A 22,208-nucleotide genomic window follows, 5' to 3' on the forward strand; every position below is an offset into this window, starting at 1 on the left:
GGTCTAGTGAGACATCCTTCATGAGTGTACACGGGCCAAAGAGACCATGACACCACAGTAACAGCGATGCCCACCCACATCAGTGCTACACTTGCTGAGATCCTATGTTTTCTCCATCACGCCTCATTTGGATGAAATGTCCACTCAGATGAACATGGTGGAAGCCTCAAGGTGGAAGAGTTACCAGTGAACCCCCAGAGCCTCTGGTGTTTCAGGGGGCAGAAGACCCCCACCCTGAATTATTGATGAGGTTCCCAGGGCTGACTGGATGGCTGTATCTGACGATCTGTTTATTATGATGTACACCACTTCTGGCCAAGGCTTAGACATACACCCCTTTTCAACGATGCTGCCCAATATGGAGAGTCATCTATGAGAAAACACTTTGCAAGACATTGGACATGAGGCAGCGAGAGTCAGTGGCCCATGAGGCAGGTTCGTGAGACACAAAGGAAGTGAGCCTTTTGATGCCTAGAGTCAGCTTTAACAGCATTTCTAGAGGAGCACAGGTGGTCTCCCTGGGTTAAGGAGAGGCTGCTCGCGTCATGGAAACCAAAGCAACTCTACTTCCGAAGACACAGGTCAGGAAGAGCCTGAACAATGGTGTGTGCCTTTGATCCCAGAGCTCGAGAGGCAGAGGCAGGCGGATCTCTGTGAGGTAGAGAGAAGTCTGGTCTAAAAAGCAAGTTCCAAGACTTCCAGAGCTACACTGAGAAACCCTGTCAAAAACAAAGAGAAACAGAGAGAGTCAGAACACTAGGGTCCTTTAGACTGAGAACTAAACAGCTTTTCCCAATGGTTAGCCTGGCCACTGAGACATCTTACAGTCAAAGAAGGATCATTGCTTCAGAAAATGGATATAATTAAACTAAGTTTGAGCAATGTGTAAGACCTACCTAAGAAATCCTGAAAGCAAGATGCAACAGGATCAAACCGCTTTACAAACTGCTTAATAGAGCCGCCATCAAGGATGTGTAAAAGCACAAAAATATCCAGTGCCCCAAAAGGTAAAATTCATTATGTCTGGCAGCCAGTTAAAGATTACCAGATACCAGAAGCAGGAAAAACTGATTCGGTAGCGGGAAGAAAAAGGACCAATACAGATGAGCAGATTGTTAGGACAGTCAGAACAGCTGCAGTGTATGTTCAAAACGTTGTTCCAGGTGGAATTCAGCAGGAGAGCATTTGCCCTAAATGCACAAAGGCTCTGTTGCCAGACACCCTCCAGACTGGAATACAGGAAGGAAAGAAAAGATATAAAAAGCATCATTGAGCTTAGGACCATTTCAAACGATGTGTGTGTACATATATATGTATATACATATGTATACGTGTGTGTGTGTGTGTACTTAAAGTATTTTGAATTTGATGAAAATTATAAATACATTGATAAAATAAGAATAATGAATATAAAGGAAGCGTTTTGGCAATTATATTGAGGAAGGCAATAAGCAAGCTGACTAAAAGTGAGCACAAAAGGGGACTTGGTACAATGGAACCAAAATAAAGGTACTGCCTGTCTCACAGAAAACAGTCTAAGCAGAAAACAATGGGTTTAAAGCAGAAGACCTGTCAAAGAAGACAGAACAGGCAAGGCTTGGAGTATGCTCAGCAGTAGAATATATACCTAGAATACATGAGAGTTGGGATTGCTCCCCAGTGATGACAAAGAGGACAGGCAGGAGGGGAGTGAAAAAAGAAAAAAGGAGTGTGAGATAGGAAGGAGGAGGAGGATGGAGTGTGTGTGTGTGTGTGTGTGTGTGTGTGTGTGTGTGTGTGTAGCAATGCCTCCAGTCCTAGCACTCAAGAAATACAGTGGCAGGCAGATCTCTGTGTTTGAGGCCAGCCTGGCTTATACAGTGGGTTTCAGGCCAGCCAGGGATACATGGTTGAGACTCTGTCTCAAAAAAGGAGGAGGGAGAAGATGGAATTTCACCGTCAACATGAACTGTATAGCAAGTTGAAGGAATCCAACTTGGGAAAAAATCCAAGTGTAGTGAGCCTGTAATCCTAGCAAGCAGAAGGAAGGGGCAGAAAGGCCGCCTCAAGTTCCGGCACAGCTTGACGTATATAGCAAACTCGAGGTCAGCCATGTACATAATGAGACCCCATCTCAAAAGAAAAAAAAAATAGTTAGAAACTAAATTAAAGCAAAAATAGAGATTCTTCCGGACATGTAAAAGCTGAAAGCCTTTACCGGGGAGACCCATGCTACAAGCGGTGTTTTAAAGGAGAAAACTGCTTCCGTGAGTACGCGCTCGCATGTGTGTCTGTCCTAGCCCTTTAGCACAGTGCCTGTCCTGGAATCGGACATTGGTCAGTATGTTTCGGCTGAGCACGTGGAGAAAGGAGGATGAGTGGAGATGGTGGCTGTGATGCAGAGGACTTGGGAGAGCCAGCACCCGGAGCTAGAGCAACTAGGCAAGTCAGGCCGCAGAGAATGAGCAAAAACCTGGAATGTGAGAATAAAGCCTTAGAGATAGTGGCTGTTGGGGAGGGGCTGATTGAGGGGTGTCAATGTGAGGCTTGGAGGACTAGACAGTAGAAGGTTCCTAAAGACACTGTAGCCCCACCCCATTGCACACGTGAGCGCACATTCTCTAATATGCGCGTGTGCGTGCACACGCACACACACACACACACACACACACACACGAATGAGGCCTTTGTGTCTCCTGCATATTTAACAACTGCAGGCACATGCCAGCTCCCTGGCTTGTCTGACACATTGTGCCAGACAGAAAAGCTTGTCTGTAGAATGCCGCCTCCTCTCTTGAAATCGAAAGGACCTCTCTTTGACAACTGGGTGCGGGAGGCTTGAAGTACCCCTGACAGAACACTGGCGTCCATCCGACGCACAAACTCCACTCGCAGTCACTTCCGAACACCAGGGAGCCAAGGTCAAAGCCACCCAGACACTGTCAAGGACTTCTTTCCATAGCGGAGAGCAGGTATGGGAGTAGGCCGCTGACTCGGAGCCGCACTGTGTCGCTGCTGAGCCAGGGCTGGGTGGATAGCTCAGGGCCTGTGGATGAAGCACTGCGGGGCAGGTGTGCTGGAGCCCATGGTGCCCTCTGACCTTGCGCCGTTTTTGACCCCTTAGAACCCTCACCTGTGCCACTGTAGATCATTCAGAGTTTGTGGAAGCAATATGCACCTTGAGGAAAAGTCACTTCATGCCAAACCAGAAGCCTGTTTCCCACTTGACCACCGCACTGAGGTCTGTGGATGTTCAGTGTACCCTGTGAGACCCCTCCAGGGCAGCCTTGTTACTGACCCTGACCCTGGGTGGGCTGCACTCTCCCCACAAGGTACATTCCTGACAGGACTCCAAAGACCGAGTAAACAGCGAGCATCCTTTACTCCGCCCGCCACGGAGACTGGGGCTTTTCATCCGATCCGTCAGGGCAGATCGGAGCACGAGTCCTTTGGATAAAGCCTTCTTTATCTAGTGCTCTGAGCTGGATAAGAATGAATTTCAGTCGTGTTTCTTTGCCCTCCCGCAAAGGAGCCCCCTCCTCTACCTTCACCCCTTGGCTGCCCACATCCAGCTCGGAGCCTTGTTTCTCTTGCCAGGGTGTCCCGGCATTAGCCACAAGGCCTGAGCTTCGGACTTGGAGCTTGGAAAGCCCCGTGCCCTGAATGTGCATGCCTCTCTGTGGCCGTGCCTGTGTGTAAGTGTGTGTGGTCCTGCACGTGAGCGCGTGTGACGGAAATCGCTTCTGGAGCATGTTGCCCTCTGTCTGCCCTTCCAGGTTACTCCTCGCTGCAGGACGAGCTGCTGTCCCCTGCCTCCCTGCACTACGCACTCCCCTCTCCGCTGTGTGCAGACCAGTACTGGAACGAGGTGGCCGTCATAGACGCCATCCCCCTGGCGGCCACGGAGCATGACGCCATGCTGGAGATGTCTGACATGCAGGTGTGGTCTGCGGGCCTCACGCCCTCCCTGGTCACTGCTGAGGACTCCTCTCTGGAGTGCAGCAAGGCCGAGGACTCTGACGCCACACAAGAGTGGAAGTTGGAGGGGGCGCTTTCAGAGGAACCGCAGGGCCTGGAGCTGGGCTCTCAGGACTTGGTGGAGGACGACACAGTGGATTCAGATGCCACAAACGGCCTGGCTGATTTGCCAGGTCAGGAGGAAGGTCAGAGGTCAGAAAAGAAGAGGCAGGAGGTCTCAGGCACAGAGCAGGACACGGACACTGAAGTGTCTCTTGTTTCAGGCCAGCAGCGAGTTCACGCCCGAATCACAGACTCTCACTCAGTGAGGCAAGTTGTGGAGAGAAGCCAGGCCAGGTAAGAATGGTCCATGGGTCCCTTCTGTCCTCCTGGGCTTTGGGTCTGACTCTTCCTGGCGCTGGGTGAAGGTTTGGATGCCCCGCCGCTCATCCTGTGCTCTAAATGCCCTGTGGCAAATAAACAGGAAGGCCTCTGAAGCCACCAGCCCTCAGAAAGGAGCTGTGTACTGCCAAGGCCGGTTTCCTGCCAGTGGAGCCCAGCAGGACAAATGCAGAGAGGGTTTGGGACTTAGAGCTTTTGGGTTCCTGACACCAGAGCACTCCCATATCTCTGCAGACACTGACCCCAGCACGGTGCTGAGTGTAGACAAAGGGTCAGGGCTGACAGAGAGGGACACGGACATGAGTTGAGTGTCCCGCTCTGTGCAGATGTGAGTTGAGTGTGTCTGTCCACTCTGATGTAGAGGCCATTTCTCTGATTGTGTCACTTTGCTTTATGAGTGCTCCCTAAAGCACAGTGGCTCCTGTGGGTCAGTACCCACCCGAGGTGCTCGGGACTGGCCAGGCAGTGCTCTCCCCCTCTTCCCTCCTGAAGTCTCCTTACCGTCCCTGGGGTCCTCAGTATGGACCATTGTGGGAGGAAAAGTGCTTGCACAAGGAGATGGCAAAGAATTCATTTCACTTCCTAAAGAAACCCTTCGATTGGGAGGAAGACTTGGAGGAAGATTGGGAGGAAGGCTGAAAGGCTCAGTGAAATGCCTGTGGTACCTCCACTTCCTGTTCAGCACTTCCCGTCTGCCAGCAGCCTCTCTGTTAGAGTGGCAGGTTCGCATAGGCGGGTTCTGTCATTTCCTGGGTGTGTGACTTTGGTCAGCCATTCAATGTGGACAGGTACATTTCACTCACTCACTCCCTCTCTCCCTCATGCACCCAGATTTACTGAGCATTTACTAAGCGCCAGGCTCCTACGAGAAGGCAGTGAAGAAACCAGAGAAATGTCTGCCTAGCAGGAATATTCTAACGGGGGTACTGGCAGGGAACAAGATAATTTAAATAAAATTAGAGTTGTAGCTGCCCTTTGAAGTCACCATGGCTTCGTAATCCTGGTTTCCAAACTCATGCTTTCAACTAAATATGGAGCAAGTAGAAGGCAGCTGCACTGAGCATGTGCAGGTATTTCTTGCTGTAGTAGAGCAGCCACTTACATAGCCTTTCCAAGCAGTCTCCAGGTGATCTAAAATACAGAAGAGGGTGTGTGTGGGTTCCTAGCAACCTCATGCCATTTCACATAAGAGACTTTATCCGTGGGGGTCATAGAACCAGTCTCTCTTGGGTATTAAGGGACAACCGTAATTAAAATTGAAATTTCGGTAGCTAGGCAGATGGCTCAACGTTTAAGAGCTAGCTGTACAAACTCGAGGACCAGAGTTCGAGTCCCCAGAATCCACATAAATCTTGGATGGGTGTGACAACCCACCTGTAATTCTTGCCTCGGACGATGGAGACACGGGGATCCCATGGCGAGCAGGCTAGCTAAACCCGCCACGTCAGCAGACTCCAGGTTTGATACAGAGAATCTGCCTCACTGAGTAGAGTGGAAGACCAAGGGAGGATGGGTCCTGACATCCATCTCAGGTCTCTAACATGCACATGAGCACGCACACGCATGCCTGAGCACCCAGGCACATGTAAACATACATATACACACATGCATAACACATATTCACGAAACTGGAAAAAATTAGAAAAATTTAAATAGAAGAGTAAAAACAACCCACAAATAGAAATTTTACTGGGTAATTACAAGTGATAAACGGAAAGGCAAAGCAGGGAAGCAAGGCACGAGGTGAGTCTGTCTGTGGAAGGGAAAGTGACGGGAATTACAGGTAAGGTGACAGAGAAGGCCTGAGTGGGTGACAATCTAGCAAGACTGCAAAGAACGAAAGGGTGGGCCACGTGTGTAGAGAGGGTACCCCTGGGGGTGTAGGCTGTGAGGCAGGCTGTGCCTGGCTTACACCAGCGACAATGTGAAAGTCATTGCTTCCGGGGCCATCAACAATGAGGAAGTCATTGCTTCCCGGGCAGAGTAGAGAGGAAATGAGGAAAGGGCGAGAACTGAGCTGAAAATGTTAGGCAGTGGGGTCCCCCAAAACCTGTGGCTGCCTCTGGGTGAGGCAGAGGGTCACTGCAGGGCTTTGTCCAGAGGAGAGGAGTGAACTGACATTAGTCTTGAGAAGAACCAGGTAGGTAGTGGTTGGGTCCAGATATGTTTTGAAAGTCTAGCCAGAAAGGTTTACTGTCTGATCTAACATGGACAGTGAGAAAAGCAAAGGGACAATGAGAACCCCGGTGTCCCCAATGGATGAGTGGAAGGACACGTTCATGCTCAGGAACTTCAGAACAACTATGGGGAAGCCATGAAGAGGTCAGGTAGGATAGGCATTGTGGTCAGACCACACATGTGGCTCTTCTCGTTGACCCCTGTGATGTACCTGTAAGAAACAGAAAGCAGATCTGAAGAGCAGGAAACTGGGGGCATATGTCTGAAGCCCAAGAAAGAGTCAAGCTCTGAGGCCCGGAACACCGCAAGGGGTCTTAAAGCCATGAATACGAGCTTGCTTAGGCGGTGGATAGGGTTAGCATGAGACCTGAGGGGTGAGCCCTGGGATGCTTCAAGTGTAGTCCTGGAATTCAGGAAGGGCTGAGGGGGCCCCTGAGGAGTACCAGAGAGGAAGGGAGAAGCTGGACACAGGCGGCACTCTGGAATCCATGAAGGAGCACATCTGAAAGGGAAGAGAGTGGAGGACTGTCACGTGTGAGTGACCTAGAAGGTGGGCAGAAAAGAAATGTATGGCTTGGAGGGTGTGAGGCAATGGGTGTGGAGAGCCCAGTGACCTGGTCCTTACTGTGAGCAAAGTGCTTGGGGAGCTCAGAGACGGGAGAAAGTCAGGTAAAGGGAGGGGTTGTGACCCTCAAGGCCTCTCTACCTAGAAGCACAGATCAGCCACATAGGCATCTCCATGGGCCAGTCACAAGTCTCCCAGGCCTCGGGGGTAGAGGATGCTACAGGCTGTGTCCCAGATAAGACAAGGTCCATAAGGAAAAGGGGGGCACACCTGACAGCAGAGACTGAGGGTGAACAGTGTCCTTTCTCTCTCCCTGGCCACCTATCACCTGTCCCGGACGCTAGAACACTGGACTGGGATAAACAGGACTCCCCCGCAGTACCGTATCAGCAAGGAGCTGCAAGAAGTTCCTGGCAAGAGGAGGTCACGCAAGGCCCACACTCATTCCAGAGGACGGTCACCACCACCACCCCAGGGCCGGAGTCCAGCACACGTCAGGAATATGAGCAGGTGCTGGTGTCTACAAGGGAGCATGTGCAGAGGGGGCCGCCCGAGACCCACAGCCTCAAGGCCGGCAAGGAACCAGGCCTGTGGGCATCTGAGAGCACCTTCTCTCAAGACGTGCAGGTGAGAGCCACCAAGGGGCACGGCCCTGGTTCTCTGGTTTGTTCACTTTCTAGTTTGTGTGTGTGTGTGTGTGCGCGCGCAGGGGCGCACGTGTGCATGGTCACACATCAAACCTGAACTGAGAGTGTCCAGATCTCTTGGTTCCGAGTCTCACATTCTTGTGGCCAGAGTGAGTGTGCAAGGGCCACATGACCAGCTTAGAAATGGAGATGTCATTGCCTCAGTGTCATGGGAACTGCTGGATGGTTACTGGTTACTTGCCTAGGTGTCTAGCAGCCTAGGAATGATGACGAGCCATTTGGGGAAAATATTTTGCAAAGATTCTATTCACTAACATTTTCATGAAACCTCTTTGTCATTTGGGATTTGTAGTGTGACTCCGACATGACTATAACCTAACTAATTCTTCTAGTAACTGGGTGGAAATGGGAAATATTCAAAGTTGAACTCACATGTGCTGGTGCGTGTGTGTGTGTGTGTTCATGAGTGTGCATGCTAGGATGAACTGCACAGAGCTTAGGCAGGTTCTACAAACCATTTCATCTCAGTTACATCACACACACACAGCCCCTAGCCTCATTAGCTCAGCTGTAATGAAAGGTTCTCCTTCAACCTGCAGTTTTTTATACGCTATGGGGATTTTATCTTTCCAAGCATTTTCCTACTGAAATGAAGCTGAGTGAACATGGAGGAGTGAAATCTCTTTCATTTACTTAATCTTTTCACTTAGACACACTACTGTCACTCCCTTTGCCTATGTCCCTCAGGTAAGATGGGAAAAACTAGAGACCCTACGCGGTGGGATAGTGGTTGTGTTAACCTGTGAGGCAGGTGGGTGCCCACAGGGCAGAGAGCACAGAAGTTGGCCTGCCCTTGTTACTCAGAGTGGCTGTGTTCCTCAACCGCTGTGGGAGCTGAGTAGCATTCCAAAGAGCAGCCAGGAAAGCACAGTGACCCTTGTCTCATGAGTGAGGAAACTGAGGCACGGGAAAAGGTGACTGACTTTCCTAAGCTGCCATAGTGGTGGTTTGTAGCATTAGCGTGCTGTGTCCCAAGGCCGTGCTCTTTGTGCTGGGTGGGCCTGATTTGGAATGTCAGCCCCCCAGCTGCTGCCGTGACTGTGTTTGTGAATCCGTTCTCTGAACACATGAGAAGAGCCTTTGAGATGGGCCTTAAATTAACCCCAGTTCCATGCTGAAGGCCTTCAGGGCTGACGGGAATGACAGACCGGCTTCCCAGTGGCGCAGCACCTGTTCACTTGACCATGCCTGAACAAATTGCTCACCCTCGGGAGCTGTTTCTTAAATGTGCTCTTAACTTTCCTGGGTGTTACCTGCCCCAGACCCAGTCAGCATCATTCCAGTTGCTGCAGTAGCTGCCCACGGAGCCACAATCAGAGCCGCATTCTTGGGACTCCTTGTCTTGTGGAGTCCCCGAATAAGAATGTTTCCCTCTGGTTCCCATAGGCAAGTCCCGTCCCCCTCTCTACAGTGCCTGGCATGTGCTTCCTGAGCCCACAACACAGCACCTGCTATCTCCCGTCATCCCAGTTGGACAGCTCCAGCAGCTGGCTTGAGAGCTAAAATTATAGAAGGCTGACGTCCTCTGGGGTGTGAGGAGAGAGCCCAGGCTCTTTGGCAGGAAGGACATTTGGGTCATGCTGTCCCAGCTAAGAGAGTCACTCTCGGGAGAGATCGTTCGGCCTCCTGTTTAGAATAAGGGATAAAGAACAAAGAGAGGAAGAGACGGAACGGAAGGGGTTGCTGGGGGCCTCAGGAGTCCAAGAGGAGAATGAGAAATTGGGTCTCCGAAGCAGCTGGGCCCCTGGTGTCCCTGGTCCCTGGAGGGCCGGGCTGGTGAGGAAAGGGCAGCGAAGAGGATGTGGGCATTCATCACGCAACTCCTGGTCACGCTGGTGTTGCTAGGCTTCTTCCTGGTCAGCTGTCAGAACGTGATGCACATTGTCAAGGGCTCCCTGTGCTTCGTGCTGAAGCACATCCACCAGGAGCTGGACAAGGAGCTGGGGGAGAGCGAGGGCCTGAGTGACGACGAGGAGACCATCTCCACGAGAGTGGTCCGCCGGCGGGTCTTCCTGAAGGTAAAGGCCAAGCAAGCAGCCGGCTAGGGGGCTGGACCTAGGGTGCCAGAGGACCGCCTGAGCGGTGCATGCACAGGACGAAGCCGGGGGAATGCCAGCTTGAGTCGGGAGATAGGAGCAAGCCCATAAGACCCAGGAAGGCCCCTTCGCGCTCCGTGCTGGGAGCCACAGCCTCACATTGTACCTGCTCGCATCTGCGGCAGCCCCAGCACTAAGCCGCAGAGAAAGCTCTGCCCTGGGACTTAGGCTGTGTGCTTCCATTCAGTTTGTAAGGACAACCTTGGAGCTCAGGTCACCTTCAGGGCGGTGATGTCTATAGCATTCCATCCCATACTTCTCTTTGGGAACAGTCACCTTGTATTGTTGCCATCGCAAAGACCAAGCACACGGAGCTCTTGCGTGAGGTCTGGCCCCAGCCTGCCTCAGGGCTCGTGGTCCAACATGGTGCTGCGACACAGCAGGAGCCCTCATTTGGCCTGGGCTCTTCGCTGAGCTCCAGGCTTGGTTGGTCACAGCTGTTGCCGGCTGCTTCTCTTCTATTTCCTCATCTGCTTTTATTAGAAAAATAATGTTTACCAGTCTGTGCCTTTCCCTTCTTCTAATTCCAGGGGGATGAGCTTCAGAATATTCCAGGAGAGCAGGTGACAGAGGAACAATTCACAGATGAACAGGGCAACATTGTCACCAAGAAGGTGAGTGCGGAGCCTCTGAGCTGGGGAGAAGCTGGCAAGACAAAGTCCTCCGGAAGGCAGAGGGACTCAACTTGCCCCTGCTTCTTGCTGCTGCCTTACAGGGTGGGCAGGCTGCAGACCACCACCCTGGCAATTCAGGGTAACTCGGGGGAGCTTGAGGCTTTTAGGTCCCCTGCAGTCGGGACACTGAGGGTCTCATAACCTCAAAGCTTAACTCAGCGTGAATAGTTCCAGCTGCCCTATTGCAGAAGGATCAGCTTCCATGAAACATGTAGCCCTAATCCTGTGAAGCCTGGCCCTGAGATGAGCTATTGGAGAACAGGGAACTGTCCTGGGGCGGGGGGGGGGGGGGAGCTCCCTTAACAGAAGGGCTCTAGGAACTCAGTAAACTGGCAGCACACATCAACACGGTAGGGTTACATTGCCTGGCAGGCATTGCCCCATAAGGCAAAGGGAGAAAGCAGGAGAGGAAGGATGCATTGTGTTTCATGAGGGCTGTTTTTCACAGAGGGGGTCATGACCCCGTCTGTCCTTGTCCCTTCCTAAGGGCCTGAGCCATGATTTATGTTCATCTCCCATTCTGGATAAATGAATATGGAGTGGGTGAGTAGAAGGGACACATACGGATAAAAAGGGTTGCCTCTGCCCTCGAGCACTGGAGAGGTGTGATAGTCAGCAAGGTGCCCATCCATTCCAAGTGGCAGAATGGAATGCCAGAGGCCAAGGCAAGCATGCTTCACATGGCCGCGCCAGTGGCTAGAGAGACGTCCCAACAGTACTCCCCAGATTCAAGCTCCGCTGGCATTCCCCATAAATGACAGCAGAGAATGGCTTCTTCTTGGCTCCCAGTGGATGAGGGACAGGAGGCCATTGCCTCTCTCCTCCTGATGTTGCCGCTGGAACCTTCCTTGTTCATCTCAGACTTTGCCCTGATGGTTTGACCAGCCCTCTCTCTCTTCCTCTCTTTTCCAGATCGTTCGCAAAGTCGTTCGGCAGGTGGATTCATCGGGTGCTGTCGACACCCAGCAGCACGAGGAGGTGACTGTCGAGGGGCCCCTGGCAGATCCTGGGGGTCTGGAAGCCGACATTGAGTCCTTTATGAAACTCACTAAGGTACCAAGGGGCTGCAGGCCCCTGGCGGCCGCGGCGAGCTCTCCTCTGCCTCAGCTCTGCTCTGCCGCAGTCTGCAATGCTGACCTTCGGTTACCCACTCTGGTGGACAGCCTTCCCACCTCCTCCTCACTCTCCCTTTTCGCCTTCTGCCTGTGTTTGCTCGTCTGCCTATGTGATTCCTACTCTCTGTCTCTGCTGCTGTCTCCAGGTGGAGCTAAGAGGGAGTGGACTGCAGCCGGACCTGATAGAGGGCAGGAAGGGGGCTCAAATAGTGAAGCGGGCCAGCCTGAAAAGGGGCAAACAGTGATCTCTCCTCCAGTAGCCCCTCGGGAGGTAACAGCAGCCTTCTTGTCCTTCCTGGCATGGTCCTTGATGAGGTAGCTGCTTGCTTCTCCCCCACACCATCCGTTGCATTTAGCATAATTCAGAGCTACAACCAGACTTCCGGGCTCCCGCTCCCCAGACCAGGCACTGTCTCTGCCCCTCAACTTCCTCTCCAAGCAGATGCATCTCCTTTGACATCCATCTGCTGGAAAGGACACAAAGTCGGGGGCTTGGTTTTATTTTGCTTGTTTATATATTCTTTTGTCTTTTTTTGGGGGGGGGCTGTGTTAGGGATGGAGCTCAGAGCCTCATGGGTTCTAGGTGAGACTCTGCCTCTGAGACACACCTTCCACCACCCCACCCCATACAGTTTATTTTTAAACAGGGTCTTGATATGGCCCTGGCTGTCCTGAGACTTGCTATGCAGACCAGACTGGCCTCTAACTCACAGAGATCCAACTGCCTCTGTGCTGGCATTAAAGGCATGTGCCACTACACCACACCTGCCTGTCCCTGTATAATTTTAAAATAGTGCCTGGAAGTGTGAAAACCACTCTGTGAATCTTGGCATTCCCCCTTAGGGACCAAGCAGTGGGCTCCAAGGTTGGTGGCCAGGATGCTGCAGAACACAGTGGAGACGGTTGAGCCTGTGACGTCTCGCTGTGCTTGGTCAGAGAACATGCCCAGCTAACCCTTAAGCCTCACTGGAGTCCTAACCTGTCAAGGCTTCGGTTCTCTCCCTATTCTGAGAACAGGGCTGCTCCCTTGGTGTCTCAGAAGGAACTAAACCAATAGTTCCCAGGGGTGGGTGGTATCTTCTCTGAAAGTCTGAAGGGTCTTCCACGGCTAAGGGCTCTACTAGTGTGTGATGGGTGTGTGCCAGGGCAGTGGGCCTAGGAGGGGTGGGCCGGAGTGTACAATGAAGACCTCCAGCGGGCTGCAGTGCCTGAGAGCCTTGGCAGCCAGCTCTGATCTTGCCCTCCCTGAGGAGTCCTGTACTGAGCTGCCCCGAGGCCCTTCATTGTGCTCAGCTCGGGGCAGCTCAGTACAAGACGCATCGGGGTGGGAGTCAGCGGGGAGCAAGCAAGCATCACCCCCCCCTGCCCTGCCCCCTCTGCACAGCACTAACTGGGTTATGGCCCGCAGCACTCTCAGGGCTCAGCTCCAGACTCAAGCAGTAAAGCAATCGTCACCGGTTTTCTGCATTCGGCAAAAAGCAGGGCCCGCACTGCCTCCTGGGCCACAGGAAGTGCTGACTCGTGCTTCCCAACATATCCCAGCACTCGGGCAAAGATGAGGATTGGCAGAGCCCACAGGAGAGTAAAATTAGCCCTGACTCCTCAGCAGCTTTAAGGAGGTCACCGCATTAACCCTGGCACTGCCAGGAGGGTCCTGCCTGGCTACTGATTTAAAGGCCAGGATTAGCTCTGATCCATGCCTGGGAAGTTACCCAAAGGTGCAAGACATTTTTAAAGGAGGAAGGGACGGGAAATGCCTTCTTCTGCCTTGTTCTTCCTACAGTAGCAGCCAGAGCTGATTGGAGTTGCGCTGGTGTTTGGTTCAGATTTCACCAAAGTCCTAAGCAGGAGGCAAGCAGAAAGGCAGGCTGAAGGACGGAGAGGAAGGAGAGCATTTTTAACTCTGACTGATGGGCAAAGAGGTTAAATGAGAGACAGACGGAGAGAGAGAGAGAGAGAGAGTTAGCCACCAGACCTCATGAGCTTAGGAGTCAGGAATTCTGAGCAACCTGGTACCACTGTAGTGACTGGGGTACTGGAACAGAAGGAGTCCAGTGGTAGGGTCCTGCCCAGGTCTGTCCAGAGGTTTAGAGAGCAGCAGGAATGCTCCCTCCTCAACAAGAGGCTAGGGAAGGGGCTTCAGGCTCTGTTCCCACCCATATCACCCCACCCCACAAGAGCCCAGCCATTCCTCTTCTGATTTACCTGCTGGCTAAAAGTTACTTGGAATCCGAAGTGAGTGCAGGGTGCTTCTGTGCCCAGTCATCCCCAGACACAGCGACAAGGGTGCCCGCTAAGCACCTGGCACGCATATTCCCCATCCCCGCCTGTTCCAGGCCATGTACTGTCCTTCACGTTCATCTCTTCAGTGCCACAGTGCATTTCTGTGCTCTTTCATGGACGGCTATTTCACTGTTTGTGTGGAAACAGTGAAGCAGGCTCTGTCTGTCCAGGGAAGCGAAGTTCTAAAGCCTCCTGAGGGCCCGGGACTAGTGGCAATGAGGTGGGCGTGAGTGAATGAGCCATATACATGCAACGTGCCATCCTCAAACAGAAATACACATGCAGCATGCTGATGTAGTTCTTAGTTGAGGAAAGCGTGACCAGAGACTGACAAGAACCTGCCTAGTCTTATGTTTCCCTAGGGAGCAGCGACTCACTAACCCTGAGTTCATACTCTGTAGACCAGAACTCCAGAGCTACTGTGAATAATGAGAAGCATCTTATCTGTTTCCAAGCATGGAAACCAGCCCTGGGGTCTAGATTCAAGGCCTGTTCCCATCCTGTATGACCTTAAGTCACTCAGCTCTCCCCAGCCTCATACCCCTCAAGGAAAGATGAAAATAGTCTCCTCTGGATATGTGCCAATCAGAAATGTGTCCAGAACTGGGTGTGGCTCAGGGGAGGGGCACAAGCTCAGCCTGCCTGAGACTCCAGCCAGGTCCCAAACACAGCATGAGTGTGGCGGAGGAGGGGGCCACAAATGCTAGGTGTGAGAGGTGTTGTGTCATGGGGGGTAAATAAAGCATATGCACTCTGGCATTCAATCAATGGCAGATTTTGTTTGTACTGTGACTCGGGGCAAGTCGTTTGACCTTCTCTAAGCCTCAGCATTGCTGTCCACGCATAGCAATAATGCCAGTTCTTTCCTCGTGGAACAGCTGTGCGGTAGCAGGTGCTCTTATTCCCGTGAGGGGGCTTTACGGAGTGCGAGGGTCAGCAAGTGTGGTCTACATCCCCTTAAGTCATCTGGGGTCTTAAGATACCGACTCCTGGGTGGGGCACAGCTCAGGAGTGGAAGCTTGCTAGCCTGCAAGAGACTGCTCATATGATTATTTATGCGTATTGGCAGTTGAGTTATTATGACTGATTTTGAGCCTTTTCCTCAAAATTCCCCTCAACTCACATAGCATGGCTCTAAGTATCATATGTAAAGGAGGCTGAAATGGAGGGTGGTTAGAGAGGAAGAGAGCCCACTGTGGGGACTCTCCAGTCTGGTAAGCAGCGCAGAGCTGAGCCTTGTTCTGATCCCACCACACACTGGAAAGACCTCTGTGTCCAAGGCCTAGAGAGTAAAGAAGCAGGCTGAAAAAGACAGAGAAGGTTGTTTCAGTCAAGACTCATGGCCGCATGTGGCGGGTTTTGTATTGTGCCTGAGTGTTGAGGTGCCAGGACTGCTGGAAGAGGGTGGGCACTGGAGCGCAGGCAATGATGGGGCCCTGGCGCTACCAGAAGCCTGGGAAAAGGTGCCGCTTCTTGCTACCCTCTGCGTGTGCGTGGCTGTGCCCTCCAGGACTCTCCAGGGAGCTGAGGGAGGAAAAGGCCAGTGTCTCTCTCTGTTTCCCTTTTTATGGAGTGTGTTCCATGCAAACATGGTTTCAAGATGCATGTTAGCTCTGACAAGAGACTATGTTAGTAAATTTAAAGTTCATGTGTCTTAGTGGGAGGAAGCAGGGATGCAAATTTTGTTTTGCTTTGTTTTCAAGCTAGAATCTGATCTCCTACCCAGCCACTTCAAGGGCATCAGGGTGAGGGGAAAAGGGAGACTGGTGAGAGCCACAGGCATAGATGTGGGAGAGAAAAGTGCAAGATCCTGGCACTCTGAGCACAGCGGAGCGGCCATTTGTCAGCTTTGGAAGGATGGGTCTTTTTCAGAGAGTGCCCTGGGGAGGACACGTCATGGAGTAATCCTGGCCACAGCCAGGAGGCTCCTGTTACCCCACTCCTGCCCCAGCAGCTGCTCCGCCAGCTGCTCCAGCTGGACCTGTCTCTGTTCCACTTGAGTCTTAGTTTACCACACCACCTCCCCCTCACCCCCACCCCAAAAAATGGGTACCTTCTCCTAAGTGATTGCTAAGACTTAAGCCTTTTCCTCTGCTTAGGACCTGGCAGTAAAGCATGTGGGGAATCAGCCTGTGTGTCCAGAACCTCCCCATCTCACGTTGCCTCTCGCTTGAGGAATGCTTAGCTCTAGGGTGCAGAATGTGAAGAAGGGGCTCCCACCCCTCAAGTACTCATAATCTAGCCAGAGCAACTGCACAGCTGGTGAGAGAGAGAGAGAGAGAGAGAGAGAGAGAGAGAGAGAAAACACTCAGGCACCAGCACTTTCTAGGAGCCAAGTGCTCACAAGCCCCACGTGTTCCTGCCCCCTCGATGTCCCATGGACCTGTCATTGGCATGCTTAGTGCTTACGCATCACAGTGAAGTAATGTGTTAGGTCCTGCTGCCGCCCTCCGCCATTTTATGGCAGGGGAGACCGAGTTGAAGAGCAGCTAAGTAAGGTGACCAACGCTTGGCAGCCAGGAACGACAGATGCAGCATTTAAAGCTGAATGGCCAGTCCGGCTTCAGAGTTCCTGCTCTTGACCTTGGCCCTCTAGAGTGACTCTTAGCCAGTGGACGGTGGTGGGAAGGGACAGCCTGAGGTGCTGCTGGAGGGCAAGTTTGAGTCAGGAACCGAAGCTGAGGAGGGAGGATGAGAGCCTTGATGGGAGACTGTGGCCTAAAGCAGAGAGGAGGGCCGTAGGAGTACACAGCCCAGAGACAGGACTGAAGCAGGCAGCCCAGAAGGGGCAGAATCTCAGCCTTCACGCGGCAGCTCTCTTCTGCTCAGCCAAAGTGCCTGGCTTTTAGTCTTCACAGCTTCTGGCACATCCTTTGGCACTCCTGCTCCCTAGGGAACCATACAGAGATGAGTCATGTTGGTCACGGCCAATATACCTACTCAGCTCCATCACCTGTAGAGCTCAGGACAGCTCCGTGCCCGGGAACATTCCGCCTCAGAACGACCTCCAACCTTTATGCCACTTCCCAGAACACCATCAGCTCTCTTCATCCCAGTGGCCTTCTCAGCCAGGCATGGTGGAGCGCACCTGTCACGCCAACCCTCTGGGTGCTTGAGACTGGAGGATTGCCTCAAGTCAAGGCCAGTCTGTGATAAATTATGAGTTCTGGGCCAGCCTGGGTTAAAGAACGAGTCCCTGTCAAAAAAAAAAAAAGAAAGAAAGAAAGAAAGAAAGAAAGAAAGAAAGAAAGAAAGAAAGAAATGCCCTTCTCTTCACCACCAGCTCCTAAGTCCCTATAAATAGTCTTTAGTGTTTGCTGGAAGACATGAAGATATCTGGGTGTGATAGCACACGCCTGAAATCTCGGCGCCTGAGATGAAGAGGCAGGAGGTTGGCGCTTTCAGGCTAGCCTGAACAGCATGAGTCTATCGTTTAAAAAAAAAAAAAGGTTTTTCGGTTTTGTTTTGGGTTTTTGTTTGTTTTTTGTTGTTTTGTTTTTGTTTTAAGGAAGGAGGCAGGCCTCTCAGTGGGCAGGAAGGCACAGCCGTGGGGGCAGGGATGGTATCTTGCTGTGACTCTCAGACTGTCAGGTTTGGACTTTCACACGCAAAGCTGTTGCTTCCCGGCTTTCACTGTTATAGTCTCGAGAAAACGCACCTTCCTTAAGAGATCTCTTCACCAGTCAGTCCACTACTAGGCGGGTCAACAGCCAGGGCACCTGTCAGTCAGACTCTGGACCAGAGCCAAGAGGAGCTTCCAGGTCATGAGTTCGAGACCAGTATGTTGTCTGGTGTGGGTGCTGCAGGCCCACCTGAACTAAGAGCCTAGAGGCACTTCTGCCCACCCTAGCCTTTTCCTTGGCGTAGGGGCTGTCACAGCCGCTTTCTAAGCAGGAGAGTCTACTCCCAGGATTTTTTTTCCCAGCCTCCTGGCAGCACGCCACTGTCCTTGCCCCTGTATAAGGTTCCTGAGCCCTCGCCCACCCAGCACTAAGCAGCAGAGACTGGATTGCGAGGGAGATGAACCATCCCATCCGGGTAGAGAGCAGGGAAGGGCGGGTAGGGTTCGAGGCCAGCCTCGGCTACTGCACTCTCAACTCACGGCTTTGCTTGGGACCTCTGCGGCTCCTGGCCTGCCCTGCCGAAGCACGGAACCTTTGAGTGACTCCCTTTTCTTGTGTTCTGCAGGATCACACCTCAACACCCAAATCCTGAACTCCACACACTCTGTCATGCACACAGGAGGAGACCTGGACCAGAGGGCTACTGAAGGGTGGTCGCGCGTGTTCTAAGCTCCCCGGCATGACCTCTGTAAGGGGCTTTCTTTAGTCTCCTGTTCGCATGAACGACTGGCTGTAGACGCATGACCTACAGTCTCCAGTCCCGCCTCTAGTGACTATGGATCTCTGTGGGAATCAGGACAAAGGCGGCGAGAAGAAGGGAGAGGAGTGAGGGAGAGAGGACAAGCCCCAGAGAGCACACGGGTGCACATACGAATAAGGGCTCTACTGTGGCTGGGATGGTTGGTTGCTTTGTTTGCTTTTGGTTTTGAGTTTTGACTTCCACCTCATTTGTAAGAATTCTCACATGATCTTCCCGGAACGGGGAAACTGGAAACTGGCGTGAAATCAGTTCAACACCATCATCCCACATCCTCATGTGCTAGCCTCCCATGCTTGCACACACACACACACACACACACACACACACGCCACTCGTCACATGCTCCCACCCGACCCCCACCCCCGTGGAGGGACTGCTCTTCCCGGAATGACATGACACAGGTGCACACTTGCCGGTCTCCCTCTCACTCAGCCCACACTGATTTTACTGTGACCTCTGAAGCTGTATGGATAAACTGGATATATATATTTTTTATGTTGTGTCTCAGTTTCAGTATCAATCATCTTCCAGCGGGAAATCATCACCCTGAGAGCGCATTCGGGGTTCCTTGTGTTAGAAACTTAAGAACTGAGGCAAGGTGCCCCTAAGCTTTGCTGAAGGGCTCAGAGGGAGCCAGAGTCCCGCCTCCAAGTCCTCTGTGGGAGAAGGGCCTGTGGCTGTCGGAGGATTGCACCAGCATGTCCAATAGGGGAAGAGGGTTTCTAAATCGCCAAGCACTTCTATAATAGTCTGTGTTCAAAGTGTAAACTGTACAGTAATCAGCCTTGTGTATATGAAAACAATAAATACTATGCAAACCAATAGAAAAAAAACATTAGCAGTATGTACAAAAGTCCTAAACAGCTCAGCTCCCAAGGACTTCTCCAGGCCGTGGGAGGAGCTAACGGATGTCTTTCACCGAAAGAGGAAGGGAGAAGGGCTGTGAATGTACCTGCCCGTTCCTAGGTCAGACCACCCTGAGGTCTCCCAGAGCCAACTTGGTGCTTGAAGTGCGGGTGGCTGCAGGATGGAGGCGGTCCTGGCACAGACAGCTGGGCTCAGGCTGGGCAGCCAAGTGCCTGGCTCTGACCACGGGCCCAGCGCAAGGAGAGCCGGAGCAGGATAGGCTGAGGAGAGACCCTCTTCTATCTAGACTCAGGGCAGGCCAGGAAGGGACCCCCTCGACTGGCTGGTCTTGCCTCGGAGCCCTCAGGGAAGAGCCTTAACGTCACACTAGAGTCTCCTGCAGAGGGAGGCCCGAATCAGCACAATTCGGCTCCGCCACGCCCGGGCGGCGCCCCCTAGGGCCAGGAGAGAGACTGGCAGGCTCTTCTCGCTCTCCAGGTGGACGGCGGTCACCTTTCCTCGCCTACCGCTCTTCCGGGGGGGTGTCGCCAGGACACAATAAAAACCTTCCAAGTAGCACAGACGCCCCTCCATGCTCGTGCCCCCACGCCCTGGAGGCCCGCTTGGGGGTTCCAGCCCGCGCGCGCGCTCTAGCCCCGGGCGGTGCGCCGGTTGGGGGGGGGGGACGGATGCTGTGGTCCACGGGCGCGGCTCGCTTTCCTCGGGGTGGGGGTGGGGGCGGCCCCGGGAGGGCTGGGCGGGCGAGGACCGGCGCGGGGTCGCCCCGCCTCGCCCCGCACCCTCTGCTCCAGGACGTGGCCCCACGTAGCGGCTCTTAGCGCCCCGCGCGGCCCGGCTCCGCTTTGGCACCCTCCGCTCAGTCTGGCTTGGCTGCTTGGCACGCCGCCCCCTCGCCCTCCGGCGGCATGGCTGCGCGCTCCCGTTGCTAGTAGGAGCTGTTTAGGAGGAGTTTGGGGTCCCCACTTGATGCCTAGAGAATGCTGCAGTCTGCACCTTAGACGCTTTTTAGAAGTTTTGAAATGACCTTGATTTTTTTAATTGTTATGGAAAAAAAAAAAACTATGTCTCGGCTCTCTCACATGCTCTGTTCCTGAGAGAGACCACCCCACCCTACTCTGATGTATAGACCATTCTCCCTACACCAGCTAAAACAAATGTCAAATTAATAAAGAAATTGACTCATGGCACAGGGCTCCATCTCTCCTTCTTCGCTCATCTTTGGGAGTTTGGGGTGCTGGGCAGGAGGGTAGCCTGGTTTGGGTTGTGATGGAGTCTGCCCCTGAGAAATCTGTCCACCAACGCCCAGACGCTGGAAAGCGCCTTAATCAATACCACCCTCCCTGCAGGAACCCCTGAAAGTGCGGACAACCCTGTTATCAGGAGCCAAGGTGGGGGAGGGGCGGGACACTACAAACCAGAGGGCCTGTCCAGGCCACCAGGTGACATTCACCACTGGGAGCTGCCGGAGCCTGTCCTTGCAGACAGAGGAAGTGATCTCTGTTCTGAACTAGTTTCCAACTCTTTATGCAAAGCTGAGCTCCACACTGGTGGGGTCTCGGCCTTTATCACACCGGGAACAGGGTAAACAGTTCTGAGGTCTCCTGCATTTTGTCACTGAGGTTGCCACACAACACCACCCCCTTGTCCGCTTTAGCGTTAAATAAGAGTCAAATCACTTGCAGCAAATGTTCTTCCTAATTTCTCCTATTGTAAAGTGACCAAAGCTTTGTCCCCCAAATTGCTGGTGTTCCCCAGCCCCGCCCAAGCCCAAGCGTCTCAGGCACTGAGAGCCCACCAACACCCGCCCTCCATTTGTACTCCCCCAGAGGGTTTCTGAAACACTTGCAGAACCACAAGTGCCTTGGTTGGGTGGCTTGTCTGGGAATCTGGGCTAACTGACCCATGCATGGCCTGATAGCAAACTTATGAACTTTTTCTCGGGGGTGGGTGTGTAAATCCAGATAGCCAAAGATGAACAGAGATATGCAGATGAGAGCAGCTATTCACCAAAAGCTGATAAAATGGGAAAGGGAAGGTCTTTCTCAAAGAGTTGCTGAGAGGTGAAATGGGTTGAAGGCCTGCTGTAAAGAGGTAATTAAAGGAAAAGGACTAGAACGCCTTCCTGCTGCTGATGCAGTGGCTGAAATCATTCCAGAAGGCAGAGACTTGGCTACTCGCAGCTTAGGAAGGAGTTCCTGTGGATAATAACATTCCTTGCTCGGGGTGGCAGTCTTCAAGGGTGAATTAGAATGTGTTGCTCTGTGGATTTGGTTCTGAAAGCAAAACTTGTCTTAAGTTCCAAGTTGATTTCCCCCAAATACAGATATTTTTTATAAGATGGGGAGAGGGAACAAAACCAAAAACAAAACACCAATTTTTTCTCAGGATGAAGAGATGGGATGGAGAAAAACCTGGGTTTGGTTCCTAGGACCCGAGTTGAGGTTCTCACAAGTGCCTGTAACTGTGACTCCAACCCCAGGGGATCCAACATCCTTTTCTGAACACTTTGGATGGACATACACACAGACACACACATAGAGACAGAGGCACACACACAGAGAGAGTCTTAAAGAATAAAAAGAACTCCTTTTCATATTTCTTTTTTATCCAAACTTGTAGAAAGATCATCTCACCCCTTGTAAAATCCTTTCTGATCCCTCACCTAAATCACCTATGCCAGAGAGACTATTGCTTGCATTACAAACTCTCCATAGCAAGGTAGCCTTCCACACCTCAGCCCTTCGCCTCAAAGAAAGCTAACAAAGAAGAGCCTCTTGTCTCTCACCTGTGAAAACACAGACCCCACAAACATAAGAAACTGTCTTCCCAAAGCCCAAGTGGCCTGGTCAGGAAGAACTCATCTGGACAGCAATCACCTCATTCCTGTCATTTCACAACTTCAGGAAAGAATGCTGAATTTAGAGAGCAGCCTGGCAGGTGAGCCCTGATTCCTCTGTGGGCCAGTTTCCCTGTTGTCATGTGAGAGATTGCACACACACACA

At 52.4% G+C, this 22,208-nt stretch overlaps 1 protein-coding gene across 17 annotated transcripts in view; it reads left to right on the forward strand.

The window, feature by feature from the left end:
- Positions 1 to 20,393, forward strand: part of Ank1 (ankyrin 1) — a 163,785-nt gene extending 143,392 nt beyond the window's left edge. For 4 of the 17 annotated variants that reach the window (XM_060381473.1, XM_060381471.1, XM_060381479.1 and 1 more), the window contains 5 exons: positions 3,756 to 4,293; positions 7,426 to 7,708; positions 10,415 to 10,498; positions 11,471 to 11,611; positions 18,145 to 20,393. In XM_060381473.1, the coding sequence (XP_060237456.1) occupies positions 3,756 to 4,293; positions 7,426 to 7,708; positions 10,415 to 10,498; positions 11,471 to 11,611; positions 18,145 to 18,171 (1,073 nt within the window). In that variant the 3' untranslated portion in view covers positions 18,172 to 20,393. Of the gene's footprint in view, positions 1 to 3,103; positions 3,223 to 3,755; positions 4,294 to 7,425; positions 7,709 to 9,317; positions 9,807 to 10,414; positions 10,499 to 11,470; positions 11,612 to 11,819; positions 11,945 to 18,144 lie in introns of those variants that run through there. The other 13 variants (XM_060381472.1, XM_060381474.1, XM_060381477.1 and 10 more) reach the window with 10 other exon arrangements.
- Positions 20,394 to 22,208: the final 1,815 nt, after the last annotated feature.

The sequence above is a fragment of the Meriones unguiculatus genome, chromosome 4 (genome assembly GCF_030254825.1).
Source record: "Meriones unguiculatus strain TT.TT164.6M chromosome 4, Bangor_MerUng_6.1, whole genome shotgun sequence".
In the NCBI taxonomy this organism is placed as follows: domain Eukaryota; kingdom Metazoa; phylum Chordata; class Mammalia; order Rodentia; family Muridae; genus Meriones; species Meriones unguiculatus.